This window comes from Portunus trituberculatus, chromosome 19 (genome assembly GCF_017591435.1).
Source record: "Portunus trituberculatus isolate SZX2019 chromosome 19, ASM1759143v1, whole genome shotgun sequence".
NCBI lineage: Eukaryota > Metazoa > Arthropoda > Malacostraca > Decapoda > Portunidae > Portunus > Portunus trituberculatus.
The window spans coordinates 6307501-6322779 of record NC_059273.1 but is presented as its reverse complement, the minus strand read 5'-3'; the positions used below and the strand labels follow the sequence as shown (position 1 = coordinate 6322779).

The window sequence follows — 15279 nt, the reverse complement described above, 5'->3', positions numbered from 1 at the left end:
AAACGCTTTGCTCTCTCACCACGGCTATATTTATCCAGGTCACAATTATAATTAGTCGGGTTTTCAAGGGTATTTCTCCAATTAATAATGTAGAAATCTTATCACTCTTCCTCTAGAACCGTAAAAACAGCTTAAAAAATGTGTGTCAATTTCAATAAAGTCTTTTGAAATAGAAGAGGTGAAGTACAGAAAACTGTGAGACTCGAGCCGGGAGCGTACAGTGAAGGATCCTCGATCGAGAGAAGGCTGCGACATCAAAGTACTAATAGATAAAATGTGCCTGTAAGTAATGAAATAATATGGGTATAATAAATTGAAGGCAGCGTTGAGGAAAGTAAAGTAGTTACAAATTATGACGAAAGCATTACATAATTGTGGCGGTAATAATCTCACCGTGAATAAAACAATATGTGAAATAATTTAACGGTGATGTACTAAAACAAATGCAGCCTTGAATAATGGAATGATTGTTATGTAAGGAATCAGGTATATCGTTTGCTTCCTTTATTCTTGAACAGGAATGAAAGAGAGAAAAATAAAAGAATAAAATAATAAACACTATGATATTTAGAAAGATCAAGATTAGAGAGAGTGAGTGCGAGAGATAGAGAAAGAGAAAAAGACAGAGGGGGGTGGGAGAGAGCCAGAGGACAGCCTCAGCACCACCATCATGATCAACACCGGGTAAGAATTCTCTCTCTCTCTCTCTCTCTCTCTCTCTCTCTCTCTCTCTGTGCGTGTATATATGTGTGTGTGTGTGTGTGTGTGTGTGTTCAAGTTATGTTATTAAGGACAATGTCAAATATTTGTCTTACGGCAGGATGTTGCATAAATTTTCATAAACTAATTCTCTCTCTCTCTCTCTCTCTCTCTCTCTCTCTCTCTCTCTCTCTCTCTCTCTCCCAGAAAATAAAAGTTATCGATCATGTATTGATGTTCTCATGGAAAAAAGTGAAGTCAGGATTAAGTCAAGTTTGTAATTTCCGGTATTTCCGGTCCATTGAAGTTAATTGGTCATGTGTATCTTAGAAAATGTGGATGCTCCTTGCACACACAAGTCAAGTTAGTCAGTAGGTGTGTGTGTGTCTGTGTGTGTGTGTGTGCGCGATCAGTGAAACTCAGCACACACACACACACACACACACACATGGCTGTCTTTCTGTATGTCTTACTTCTATGTTTCTTGAGTCTATTCTCCTCCTCTTTTTTTTTCTATTTACTTTTTCCCCTTTTCATCAATTTCTTCTTCTCTTCCTCTCTTCCATCTTCTCTCTGTTACTATCAATATCTATAGATATATATGTTAGTACCTCTGTCCATCAATGGAAATTTACCTAACCTAACGTAGAATAATGTCTCAATCTCAAATGTATTGCATCAAGGTGACCGGCAGAAATGAAGTCGCCGTCCTGAGTCTTGATCTAATCCTGCTCTTATCTTGCTGGCCTTATCTGTGACCTTTGCTCGGCCTATACTCAGTGAGACTCCCACCATTTCATTCGGCTATGTCAGGTTAATGAGGAGAAAGGTTTAGGGCCATTTTTTACCCTTTTTTTATTGACTTTTTTTATTTGTTATACTTTTCTGATCTATCATTTGGTTAGAGGCATTTATCTTTTGTTTGTGCAACATTAACCTCTTGAGTATCATGACTTATTTTCATATTTAATCTGGTTACTATTTGGTGATTTTATACAGCTTCAGAAACTCATGTGGGGATTAAAATGGTGAAGATGCTGGTCATTGACCTTGTGATCTCCATAGACTTTTTCTAATGTAAATAAAATGGTCTAGTCATACACAAATCTCAACGTAAAAATGTCTCAGTATTGAAGGGGATTAATTACTTGTTAGTCTTTCCTCATCTTGTGTGGCTGAAGTTATTCACACATCTCCCTCCTCCTTCAGCAAACTTGCAGGACGCACCCTCTTCATCACTGGGGCCAGCAGGGGCATCGGCAAAGCCATTGCCCTCAAGGCCGCCAAGGATGGGGCCAACGTTGTGGTGGCCGCCAAGACAGCCGCCCCACACCCTAAGCTGCCCGGCACCATCTTCACAGCAGCCAAGGAGAGTGAGTGTCGTGGAAAAGTCAATTCTGTTTTGCATTGTTATTATCTTTCAAAAATGCAGTTTTCGAAGAGGCTGCACAAAGATTGAGTTGGGTTGATTTGGGTGTCTTTTCATCACCATTGCTAAGTTCTAGTTAAGCTATCCCTAGAATCATTAACCCATTCTGTACCAAGATACATTTCTATATTCATTTGGGTTACAATCTGTCAGTTTTATACAGCTCCAGAGACTTAAGTGGGAATTAAGATAGTAAGGAGTCTGGTTATTAATCTCTTCACCTCCATAAATCCTTTCTGATATAAATAAAATAATCTAATTAGCTTACATCCAAAACTTGTGATAAAAATGCATTTTCAGTATTGAAAGGGTTAACACATCCTTGAAACTTTCAGTGTCATACTCTATAACTTGGAATGCCAGTAGAATCATGAAAACACTCTTGAAAACCCCCCAAATTGGAAACATTATAGTACATTGACAGCTAAAGCTTTTACCTTCCCATCTTCTCACCTCTCACCTCACCCTCATAAGTCAAGGCAGCTGTTAATCATTGCAGTACATTGACAACTGAACGTCTCACCTTGCCACCTTCTCACCTGTCATGTATCATCTTTCACTTCTCACCTCTCCCTCAGCAGTCAAGGCAGCTGTTAATCATTACAGTACATTGACAACTGAACCTCTTACCTTCTCACCTTTTCACCTCTCACCTCTGACCTCTCACTTCTCCCTCATAAGTCAAGGCAGCTGTTAATCAGTACAGTACATTGACAACTGAACCTTTCACCTTCTCACTCTATCACCTGCCACCTCTCATCTCTCACCTCTCCTCCACAAGTTGAGGCAGCGGGAGGCCAAGCGCTGCCATGCGTGGTGGATGTGAGAGACGAGAGCTCCATCCAGGGTGCCGTGGAAAATGCTGTCCAGCAGTTTGGCGGCATTGACATCCTGGTGAACAATGCCAGTGCCATCTCTCTCACTGGCACTCTCAGCACACCCATGAAGAAGTACGACCTGATGCACCAGATCAACCTGCGAGGGACATACCTGGTGTGAGTAATGAAGTAATAGACCAGTGTTCTCAGTGACTCAAGTTAGACTTGCTTGTGTGCTGATGTGTGTGTTTCACTGTTTGATCTGCTGCAGTCTCTGACGAGACAGCCAGACGTTACCCTACAGAACGAGCTCAGAGCTCATTATTTCCGATCTTCGGATAGGCCTGATAAGACCAGGCACACACCACACACCGGGACAACAAGGTCACAACTCCTCGATTTACATCCCGTACCTACTCACTGCTAGGTGAACAGGGGCTACACGTGAAAGGAGACACCCAAATATCTCCACCTGGCCGGGGAATTGAACCCCGGTCCTCTGGCTTGTGAAGCCAGCGCTCTAACCACTGAGCTACCGGGTGTGTGTGTGTGTGTGTGTGTGTGTGTGTGTGTGTGTGTGTGTGTGTGTGTGTGTGTGTACAACACGTACTATTGGAATGTGCATTATCAGCAAGGTGTCGTGACAGGTTTCCCATGTTGACATTCACCAGTTTAACAGAACTATTTGAAACCAATCATCTTAAAGATCTATGTGACTATATACATGATGTAATTTGTCTTTATTGACGGGGTTGAAACAAAATTTTTTTGTGTATATTAGTTCTTTATATATTTTCTTACTAATATGTATGTTGAAGTTAGATCACTATGAGTTATTTATGATGGATATGTGTATGGATCAGTCTCATAATGTGAATTAATTGTTTTGTTGGTTTTTGGGGATATAATGCTTGTAGTTATTCTTGAAAATGGTCAGTTTTCAACAGTTGAAATAACAATGTTTGCCCTTTACAGCTAACTAAATTGTCATGGCTTGCATGCTGGACAAAAAAAAAAAAAAAGCTGACCTATGTTTTTTTTTGTATACAAGTTTTGGTTGTACTGCATTTTTGTCAATAAACCTACTACTACTACTACTACTGTGTGTGTGTGTGGTTTTCTTATATATTGATTTATTCTCTCTCTCTCTCTCTCTCTCTCTCTCTCTCTCTCTCTCTCTCTCTCTCTCTCTCTCTCTCTCTCTCTCTCTCTCATTCTTGTAGTTAGTGTACCCTTGCAATATCTGTCTCTGGTAAACTTTGGCACAGCCTGGAACTCCCTACCAGTGTTTGTATTTCCATCTTCCTATGACTTGACTTCTTTTGAGAGGGAGGTTTCGAGACATTTATCCCAGACTTTTGGCTTTTTTTTTTTTTTTTTTCTGACCAGCCTCCCCTCTTGCATAAATAAAAAAGAAAAATGAATCTACTATTTCTAATTTTATTGTTGTAGCTAACGGTCACAGTGCTCTGCAGGTCCAAGCTGTGTGTGCCTCACCTGCTCAAGAGTCCCAACCCTCACATCCTCAACATCTCCCCACCTCTCAACATGAAACCGCGTTGGTTCCGGGACCATGTGGCGTACACCATGGCCAAGTATGGCATGTCCATGTGCATCCTGGGCATGGCCGAGGAGTTCAGGGACGACGGCATCGCCTGCAACGCACTCTGGCCCCGCACTGGTGAGTGGCAACCATGGTGGTGGTGCCAGGGACTACCTAGGGAGAGTGGAGGGATAGGTCCTGTTACTGTATCCATCAGTGTTTTGCTTTTTCTTAGATGTAGAATAGAGCATTTGTGAATTCATGTATATTGTATATGGCTTTTCCTTACTGAAATGAGGTCATGGGAGACTCAAGTGTTTGGAAGAGGGTCACCATTATATATGAAGCATTGTAACTTTGATTTAGTGCTATACAAATGCAATCAAGTACTAAATACACACATACTGAAAACAAGAAAAGAAGAAAACTGCTAAAACAAAACAAGAAGAAAGAAAGAAAACAATAATAAAACAAAAAAACTAAATAACAAAACAAAATATTAATGCCCATAAGAGAACAACGGGAAAAAATACTTACAAACTAGAAATAACAGAAATAAGACAACAGTGCACTTTGGAATAGCCACAGTAGATAGTGACAGTTGGCCGACCCTTGCAGCAATCATCACGGCTGCCATGGAGATGCTGGGCGGGGACGAGGTGGACAAACAGTGCAGGAAGCCAGAGATCATGGCGGACGCTGCCTATGCCATGCTTATCAAGGACTCCAGGGCTTACACAGGACACTTTGCTGTGGATGATGAGGTGCTCAAGGCCGAGGGAATCACCGACCTGGACCAGTACGCCGTGGATCCTTGTAAGTAAACTCTATCTCTCATTCACACTCAGCTGTTCTCATGCTTTCTTACTTCAGTTTGTTGTACTCAGGTGTCTTTGCTTCCACTATTTATTTTCTTCCCTCTTATTTCTTCCTCATTGATGGTTTTCCTACTTTTCCTCTTAATTGTCATGTTTTCCCAGGCTTTCCCCATCATCCTACCTTGCCAGAACCCTAAACTCTGGTAAACTCAAACTCTCTGCCTGCTTCTGTATTTCCAACTTCCTATGACTCCATGTCATTTAAAAGTGGAAGTTTCAAGACATTTATCCCTTATTTCTGGCTAACTCTCTTGAACCTGAACCTGAAAGAGATTGGCAACTAAATGGGCTTTTTTTTTTTTTTTTTTTTTTCCCACTTGGTTAGTTTTCCCTTCTTACATAAAAAAAAAAGTGGTGTGTCTTTCCTGGTAGTCCAGTAGGTGATGTGTCTCCACCCATTACAGAGAATGATGGGGAGTCTTCAGTTTTTCGTGGTTACAGGCAAGATATCCTTAATAACTTTTGTGCCTTCCCCAGTCCTTTTTATCAGTTACTAGCAAAGAATCTGAGTAAATTTTGTTTCTCCTCCCTGCATCCCTGTAAGTTTCCTCCATTTCTCAGTTGTATGCTAAGAATTCTAGTATATTATGAAGTATCTTATACATGGTTTGTATTTTCTCATGTTAGTTTGTTGTGTGTATAGTGTATTTTCATGTATTAGTGGCTGGTGTCCATCTCAAAATGTTTCATCTCCCCAGCCTGTCCATTGATGCCTGATTTCTTCCTGGACGAGTTTGACTCAGCAGCAATTGAGCAAGCACAGAAGCTCGGCGCCAAGCCCAAGTTCATGGATGGCAAGGTTGCAGGCTCAGAGACACCCAAGCCAGCAGCAGGAGGCCAAGTGGCTCAGGTACTGCTGGGAGTGACATTTTAGAGTGTCTGCAGCATTCCTATTCCACACTCACACACACACACACACACGCACACACATATATGAGGAAAGTTTCAAAATGCTTATCCTCAAATTAATTCTGTCTTCTTTACAGGTCTTTGCTCAGATTGAAACCTTCCTGAGCCCTGAGCTGGTGGATAAGACCAAGGCCGTGTTTGCATTTGATGTGTCGGGGGATGAGGTTGGTAAGTGGTACATTGACCTAAAGAATGGCAGTGGTGCGTGTGGCCAGGGCGACCCACCAGCCACCCCTGATGCCACCTTTGTCATGAACAGCAATAACTTCTTCAAGATGTTCTCTGGCTCCCTCAAGCCAACCACTGCCTTCATGACTGGGAAGCTCAAGATTTCTGGAGACATGGGCAAGGCACTCAAGCTGGAGAAGCTGATGGGCAAGCTCAAGTCAAAATTGTAAGATTTTCTGATGGTTTTAGTGTGGAAGTTATGTTCAGGTCATATGGCAAAGTTTGGCAGAGCATGGGACTCTTCAGGTTCATGTTGTAAAGGGAGTTTTGTGGGATTGCAATGGTTGGAAGGAAGTTAAAATTGCTAGATTTTGACAGACTGAGATTTAAGTTTAAAGTATCAGACTTTGGGGGATATATTAAGATTCATATTGCAAGTAAAATTGCCATTAGTCCAAGTTCATTGAAAACTTAAAAGTTTACAAGATACACATGAGTTTATACTTAAATTAAATCATTTTTTGTATTTAATAGGTAGGTGTTGGTTGGTTTGGTGGTTTTGAAGTTTGTATATATTATGCTGTGGTCACACCTCAGCAAGAAAAGAATGAAAAAAAAAAGAAAAAATAGAAAAGAAATAGAAAGTTTAATTCAGTTTTCTCAAATTTTCTGTTTATAGAATTAAATTTAATTAGTAAAATCTCAATTATATACATAAAGTAGCAACAGAAAGATATAATTAATTGTAAAATTGATTGTGTCATGTAATATCAGATGGAAATAAGTCAGTTTGGGTGTCATGATGAAGGTCTGAGAAGCACACAGCATCTCCAGCAACATCACATCTAACTACAATGCAAGAAGTCCTGTGATTGAGTCGTGGTCATGGGTGGGATTCTCTGGGATGACTGACTGCTCTTAGGTTCACCCAGCCTTGTAATGGGTATTGGTCAGGCAAGACTGGGAATATAAAGGTAGCAGAGATTAACTAATCTACCTACTCCATACACTGAGGAGCAGAAAGAATGGTGCTAACTGCTAACTGCCAAGACACAGCTGAAAACACCTTCACTGCATGTTTATTCATTAAGAACCACTGGAGGAGACTAAGATGATAGTGTTTGAGATATGGCATAGAGAAACTAACCTACCTACTCCATATACCAAGAAAAAGGAAGGGTGCTAACAGCTAATTGCCAAGACAGCTGAGAACACATCTTTACCTTGCGTTTAATAAATAACTAGTGAAGGAAACTGAGATCAGTGTTCAAAATATGGGAAAGGGAAGAAAGAATTGGCCACTGTACTCAAGAGTCAACAAAAGTGGTGATACCTTCCCTACTCAAGACAAATTAAGAACACATCTTCACCTTGTATTTAATGAAGAGCAAGTGCAGTAAACTAAGGCAATAGTGTTTGAAATGTGCAAAAAAAAAAAAGAATAAATAAATAAAATCACTAAGTACTAATATAGAGGTAATACTCTGACCAACAACTGAAATGTCTGTAAATGAAGAGATCATTATGTAAGCAAGCACACATTCTGCCAGACATCTCATTTTTTCTCTATAGTTTTGTAAGTTCTTTCATGGGACTGGTGTGGCTGCTAGCTCCCTGAATGCCTTCCTTCTACAGGTATGAGTGTCAGTTTTGCCCCCAATGTGTGAAATTTCATCCCCGGTTGCAAGCAGCACAATAACAATGCAATATTTTCATAAGGAACAGTTTTTAATAGTCTAGTACTGTTAAATATTTGTATTATATATATTCTTAAATAAAGCTATCAATATTTTGTCTGTTTTTGGTCTTTCCTTGGCAATATTCCAACCTCTATTAATGCTTATATCACTATTCCTACTGCTACTACTTTAAAACATTTGTTTTAGTTTCATACATGCATACAAACACTTATAGAAGGAAAAAAGAAAGAAGAAATAAGAGAGAAAGTAAAGAAGAAAGTGAAAAAAATGTAGTAATAGTAGTGGTAGTAGTAGTAGTATGATAAGAATACAAAAACTAAGAATAAGAAAACTAATAATGAAAACTAAACGAACAAGAGCGTCTAAAAAGATAATTAGAATACAAAAGGAAAAGTAGTAAACAACATTTTATCTTCGCCCAAATTAATTCCAACAGCTGAAAATCCTCGCTTCCCTTCCTCCCTCCCTCCCTTCGTCGCTCCTTACCTTGCCTCAAATAATTATTAGGGAAGCGTGGCTGTGATGAGAGACTTGCTGGGGAGGTTAAGGACGAAGGGAGGGAGCATGGTGGAGGGGAGGAGGCGGTACCTGCATGTATTAATCAGACTAGCGCAGGTGAGGCTGAGAACGGGGCAGTGGGGACGAAAGGCAGCCAGTGTTGCAGAAATGCCTCATCTTTAAGCGACTCGACAACGCTCATACGGAAAAATGCCCGGACGCATCATCGAAGTCCTTGTGTTGGTGGTTTTTTGTGTGTGCAGTACCTCATCTTTAAGCGAGTCAACGACACTCACAGGGAGAAATGCCCGGACACAACCTCGAAGTCCACATGTTAGTGTTTTTTTGTGCGGGGTACCTCAACTTTAAGGCGACTGAACGATATTCGCGGGGAGAAATGCCTAGACACATCATCGAAGTCCTTACATAAAAGAAATGTCTCTCTCTCTCTCTCTCTCTCTCTCTCTCTGCAAATCAAATTATAAAACTTTCCTATTAGATTTTTGTTCACTCACACAACACAACACACACACACACACACACACATACACACACTGCATTCCATTGATCTAATGGTCTATATGAAAAACTGTATTTCTGCACGACCTTATCTAGAGAGAGAGAGAGAGAGAGAGAGAGAGCACAAAAACTGTACATGTGCCGCCTCAGAGAGAGAGAGAGAGAGAGAGAGCAACCCGAACCCCGGCCCCCGACCCCTAGTCCCTCTCCCTCACACACACACTGACACACACGCAGGCACAGTCTCTCTCAGGCTCAGCACTACTCAGTTTGATACGGGCAGTGAGTGAGTGTGGGTGTACGCGCGGCTCGGAGAAAGGCAAGGCTACCGAGGTTAGCACGAATAAGAAGGCAAGTAACGTCAGTCATTTTGATATATGTCATTATTTAAGGAATGCATTTAGATAGTGGCCAGGATCACTTAGAGGCTGTGACACTTGAGAATAAGGGTCAGCAGTGCCAAGGATGTTAGGATTGAGTGCCATGTGGTATGTTGAGAGGATCCTACACACACACACACACACACACACACACACACTTACTTAGGCATTAGCTGCATGATGGTGATCTTGTATATATGACATCATCATCTCTCTCTCTCTCTCTCTCTCTCTCTCTCTCTCTCTCTCTCTCTCTCTCTCTTTGTGAATTCTTGCATCCACTTATTTCCCAATTTCTAAGTAAAAGGCAAACGCACTGAAACTCTCTCTCTCTCTCTCTCTCTCTCTCTCTCTCTCTCTCTCTCTGTGTGTGTGTGTGTGTGTAGATATATTGAGAGAAAGTCTTTTGGAGTTTCCCAGTATCGGCATTTGAGTCTTCCTGTGTATGTGTATAAGTATGTATAGTCCGTTTATCTCTGTGTGTGTGTGTGTGTGTGTGTGTGTGTGTGTGTGTGTACCCTGTGCCCGCGGAATGACCTACGTACGGTACAAAAAAGTGTATTTGGGTGTTGTTGGGTGATGCAGGGTTTGAATGCGAGGAGGAGGGAGGAGGAGGAGGAGGAGGAGGAGGAGGAGGCCAGCTGGGTGGGTGTGGGTTGCCCCCTGACAAGTCCTCGTTAATTGGGGGCAGTGTTAGTGTTGGGAGGCTGCGGGAGGAGGAAGAGAGAGAGAGAGAGAGAGAGAGAGAGAGAGAGAGAGAGAGAGAGAGAGAGAGAGAGAGAGAGAGAGAGAGAGAGAGAGAGAGAGAGAGAGAGAGAGAGAGAAAGGTTAAAGAATAAAGAAAAGGAAATGATGTCATTGCACTATATGTTGGCAGCAGCAGCAGTAATAGTGGCAGTAGTAGCAGTAGTGGTAGTAGTAGTAGCAGCAGCAGTAGCAGTAGCAGCAGCAGCAGCAGCAGCAGCAGCAGCAGCAGCAGCAGCAGCAGCAGCAGCAGCAGCAGCAGCAGCAGCAGCAGTGGTGGTGGTGGTGGCAGCAGCAGCAGCAGCAGCAGCAGCAGCAGCAGTGGTGGTGGTGGTGGTGGTGGTGGTGGTGGCAGCAGCAGCAGCAGCAGGCAGCAGCAGCAGTGCAGCAGTGTAGTGCAGCAGCAGTAGCAGCAGCAGTAATAACAATGGTAGCAGCAGCAGCAGCAGCAGCAGTAGTAATAATAATAATTGATAGTAGTAGTAGCAGTAGTAGTAGTGGTATAGTAATAGTGGTGTAGTAATAGTTGTGGTGGTATTGGTAGTAGTAGCAGTAGTAGCAGTCGTAGTAGTAGTAGTAGTAGTAGTAGCAGTAGTAGTAGTACTAGTGTTGTAGTAGTAGTAATAGTAAATGTTGCTGTTGTTGCTGTTGAAATTATATCATACTTTTCCTTCATTTATTCCATATCTCATTACCTAATTGTCCCTCTCTCTCTCTCTCTCTCTCTCTCTCTCTCTCTCTCTCTCTCTCTCTCTCTCTCTCTCTCTCGGTTTTTGTTTTCTCCTTGCTATTCTTTCGACTTTGTTCTCCCTCTCTCTCTCCCTCTTATTCTCCCTCTCCTTTCACTCTCCTCTCCCTCTCCCTCTCCCTCTTACTCTATCTGGCCTCACCTGCTCTGCTCAGGTAAAGTAATTAACATGGAGAGAGAGAGAGAGAGAGAGAGAGAGAGAGAGAGAGAGAGAGAGAGAGAGAGAGAGAGAGAGAACAGTACATATTCAGGAGGGGAGAAAACTGGGGGAGGACAAGTTGGAGCAGAAAGAGGAGGAGGAGGAGGAGGAGGAGGAGGAGGAGGAGGAGGAGGTAAAAGGAAAAAAAGTAGTAAATGAAGCGAAATTCTCAAGAAGAAATGTTAAGAATTTAATATGTGAGAAAAATTAGTGAGGAAATATAGATTAATTTTATTCTTTTCCTTAACGTAAGCCTTTTCCCTTCCTTCCTTCCTTCCTTCCTCCTTCCTTCCTTCCTTCCTTCCTTCCTTCCTTCCTTCCTTCCCTCCTTTCTTCCTTCCTTCCCTCGCTCCTTCCCTCCTCCCTTCATTTCTTCCTTCTTTCCTTCCTTCCATTCTTCTTTCCCTCCTTCCTCCCTTCCCCTCTTCCTTCCTCCCTTCCTTCCTTCTTTCCATCCCTTCCTCCTTCCTTTATTTCTTCCTCTCGTTCATTTTTCATTCGTTGTCTTATTTCCTTCTTTCTTACATTCCATTTTTCCTTCCTTTCTTCACGCGTTGAGGAGAGAGAGAGAGAGAGAGAGAGAGAGAGAGAGAGAGAGAGAGATGGAAGGGGAGATAATGTATAAAAAGAATGAGGAAATGTGGAATGAATGAGGTAATAGAAATATATAGTGATGAGAGAGAGAGAGAGAGAGAGAGAGAGAGAGAGAGAGAGAGAGAGAGAGTAATGGAAGCTAAGAAGGAGGAAATTACATGTGGGAAGAGAGGGAAGGAGAGGAACAAGAAAGATGAGAGGGAAGGGAAGAGAGAAGAGGAGGAGAGAATGGAGAAGAGGTCGAGAGAGGAAAGGAAAAAATAAATAACAAAAAAAGGAAAATGAAGTGAAACGAAAGTATTACTATTATTGTTGGTAGTAGTAGAGTAGTAGCAGCAGCATCAGTAGTAGTAGTAGTAGTAGTAGTAGTAGTAGTAGTAAACCTCAATTCAAATCTAACCTATTTTTAACCACTACACCACAGCATATCATCACACAGCCACACCACACAACACCACACCACTACACCATCACAGAGCCACACGACCACACCACACCACACAACACCACACCACTACAGACAGCATCACACCACCACACCACACCACCACCACACCACACCACTAACACCCTCTGAGGAGACCCGTAAAAGATAGAGTTACGAAAATCAATAATTGGCAAAGCTGGAGGTGGTGGGCGAGGGGAGGGGGCGGTGTTGAGTGGGTGGTGGTGGTGGTGGTGGTTGGGGTTGGAGTTGAAGGAGGGGGGGGGGCAAAGCTAGTGTATCCTTCTCGAGTGTAGGTTGTGAGTTGTGTGTTGTGGGTTGGTTGTGGGTCAGGAAAGGTCTGGTTGGGGTTACGGTCAGAAAGGTTATGATGATGATGACGATGATGATGATGATGATGATAGTAGCAGTAGTGGTAGTAGTAGTGGTGGTGGTGGTAGTAGTAGTAGTAGTAGTAGTAGTAGTAGTAGTAGTAGTAAAAGCAGCGGCAGCAGTAGTAGTAGTAGTCGTAGTAGTAGTAGTAGTAGTAATAATAGTAGTAACAACAGTAGTAGTAGATGTAGTAGTGGTCATAATAGTAGTTGTAGTAATAGTAGTAGCAGTAGTAGCAGTTGTTGTTATTGTTGAAAATTACACTAAATCAAATAACATATATACGTACATACATACATACACACATACATACATACATACATACATACATACATACATACATACACACATACATACATAATACATACATACACATACATACATACGCACAACATATACAAGAGCCTACATACCATTCTTGAAGTGGCATACGGGTGAGAGAAGAGGGAGGAGGAGGAGGAGGAGAGAGGAGGATGTGTTGAGGAGGAGAAAGAAAATATGATAGAAGGAATGAAGAAAAGAACATTAGTAAAGAAAGAAGAATATGTAGAGGAGGAAGAGGAGGCGGGTAAGAGGAGGAGGAGGAGGAGGAGGAGGAGGAGGAGAGGGGAGGAGGGCGATTGGAGGTTCAGTAAAGGAGATAACTTAAGGCTTGAAGGATAAGAGAGAGAGAGAGAGAGAGAGAGAGAGAGAGAGAGAGAGAGAGAGAGAGAGAGAGAGAGATGAAATGAGGTGAAAGAATGTCAATTTAAGATGAAAATACTAAAGAGGAGGAGGAGAAGTGACCTTTCTCACTGTCTGCTAATTGTCATCTATAGATCTACAGGATATGACGAAACATACACACACACACACACACACACACACACACACACACACACACACACACACACTTATACAGAATTATATCTTATCTCCTTCACTTCCAAGACATGTACGTACACACACACACACACACACACACACACACACACACACTCTCTCTCTCTCTCTCTCTCTCTCTCTCTTATCTTCTAACCCATGAGTTATCTGTACGTAACCGCCTCCTCCTCCTCCTCCTCCTCCTCCTCCTCCTCCTCCTTCTCCTCCTTCTCCTCCTCTTCTTCCTCCTCCTCTAACAGTTGACCAGTAAACATTATCTTCCTTCTTTCATTCCTTGCTCCGGTAAACTCTTATAAACGTCTATGTAATAACTTGCGTCACTATTTCAACATCACCAATGAGAACTAACCATTTTTTCCCCCAATCCTTCCATCCTTGCACTGGTAAACTCTGAAACTCTCTTTCTAACTTTCTTTTTTCCTAACTTCCATCACTATTCTGTCCACCTCCCTGATTCTCTCCGATCTTTCATTCCTTTCACTGGTAAACTCTGCAACTCTCTTCTGCATGTTTCTTTGATTTTTTCCCTAGTTCTTTCCGACTTTTCTATGAACTGAACTGATTCTCTTTCCTTCCCTCTCCCCTTTCTCTCTCTTGTCTCTCTCTCTCTCTCTCTCTCTGAAAAGAAATTTACCATAACCTTTTTAAAAATCTCCGATACATTCATACATTTCTCTTATATAATTCCCTATCTAGCCAATTATATGTTCTGCACGTGGTAGGGAAGAGAGAGAGAGAGAGAGGTAGGAGGAACTATCAAAATGGACTTCCTTTACATTTCCCATACCCCAACACGGTGCTCCTCTCCTCCCCCCTTTCCCTCCATCACCCTCAGCCCCCTTCATTCCCCAGCCTCACTCTCAACTCTCAACACAACACAGCTTCCAATAGATCTTGTTTTGCTGCCTTTTTATTCGGTTTCATTTCTTTTTCGTGTCTCGTGAAAAGTGTGATTTTTTAAGACCAGGATGCGTGTGCCAAATGCGGAGGAGAAGAAGGGAAGGGAGGAGAGAAAGAGGAGGGGAGGAAGAAGAGGAAAAGGAGGAGGAGGAGGAGGATGGGTAGAGAAATTTCTGAATATATGAGAATGAACAAGAGGAGAAAGAAGGAATAAAAGCAAGAAAAAGAAGTAAAACATGAAAAAAAATAAAAACAGGATGGAATAAAAGCAGGGAAGAAAAAGAAAAAAAAAATATATATATAGACTAAAGCAGAAAGCAACACACACACACACACACACACACACACACACACACACACACACACACACACACACACACACACACACACCTTTCTTTTCTCTTCCTTCTCTTCCTCAAGCCACTCTCTTCTTTTCTTCCTCTTCTCTTCCTCCTCTCCTCCTTCACTTCCTTCCTGAAGCCTCTCTCTTCTTCTTTTCTTCCTCTTTCCCTACTCCTTCTCTTCCTTCACTTCCTTCCTCCATGAAACAAAAACACAACTAACAAATTTGAAGTAGAAAATTTGAGTTACATACACTCTCTCTCTCTCTCTCTCTCTCTCTCTCTCTCTCTCTCTCTCTCTCTCTCTCTCTCTCAACACGTATCTCTGAATCTGAATTATTTTACTTCCTGCTTTGTTTAGAGAGAGAGAGAGAGAGAGAGAGAGAGAGAGAGAGAGAGAGAGAGAGAGAGAGTTTGGCTGCATTTCTCTGCCTCAGGCATTCCAGTGTGTGTGTGTGTGTGTGTGTGTGTGTGTGTGTGTGTGTGTGTGTGTGCTTAACAGGGAGGGAGGAG

General features: G+C 42.1%; 2 protein-coding genes across 3 annotated transcripts in view; both read left to right on the top strand.

Moving 5' to 3' along the window:
- Positions 1-531: 531 nt before the first annotated feature.
- On the top strand, positions 532-8236 carry LOC123506256 (hydroxysteroid dehydrogenase-like protein 2). The gene is made up of 7 exons (XM_045258193.1): positions 532-684; positions 1909-2072; positions 2910-3123; positions 4422-4627; positions 5108-5305; positions 6066-6217; positions 6354-8236. Exons 1-7 carry the CDS (start codon positions 671-673, stop codon positions 6672-6674), a joined length of 1269 nt encoding a protein of 422 aa, XP_045114128.1. The 5' UTR covers positions 532-670; the 3' UTR covers positions 6675-8236.
- Positions 8237-9365: 1129 nt separating this feature from the next.
- Positions 9366-15279, top strand: part of LOC123506254 (ras-related protein ced-10-like) — a 33248-nt gene continuing 27334 nt past the window's right edge. The window contains exon 1 of one of the 2 annotated variants that reach the window (XM_045258189.1): positions 9366-9512. The gene's annotated coding sequence lies outside the window, so the exon portion shown is untranslated. The remainder of the gene's footprint in view (positions 9513-15279) is intronic. The other variant, XM_045258190.1, reaches the window with a different exon arrangement.

Bases quoted from the DNA above. Each gene is read 5' to 3' on its own strand.
- LOC123506256 (XM_045258193.1), top strand. The intron at 5,306-6,065 runs GTAAGTAAACTC...TCATCTCCCCAG, and splicing joins CCAGTACGCCGTGGATCCTT to CCTGTCCATTGATGCCTGAT. The intron at 6,218-6,353 runs GTACTGCTGGGA...TCTTCTTTACAG, and splicing joins CAGGAGGCCAAGTGGCTCAG to GTCTTTGCTCAGATTGAAAC.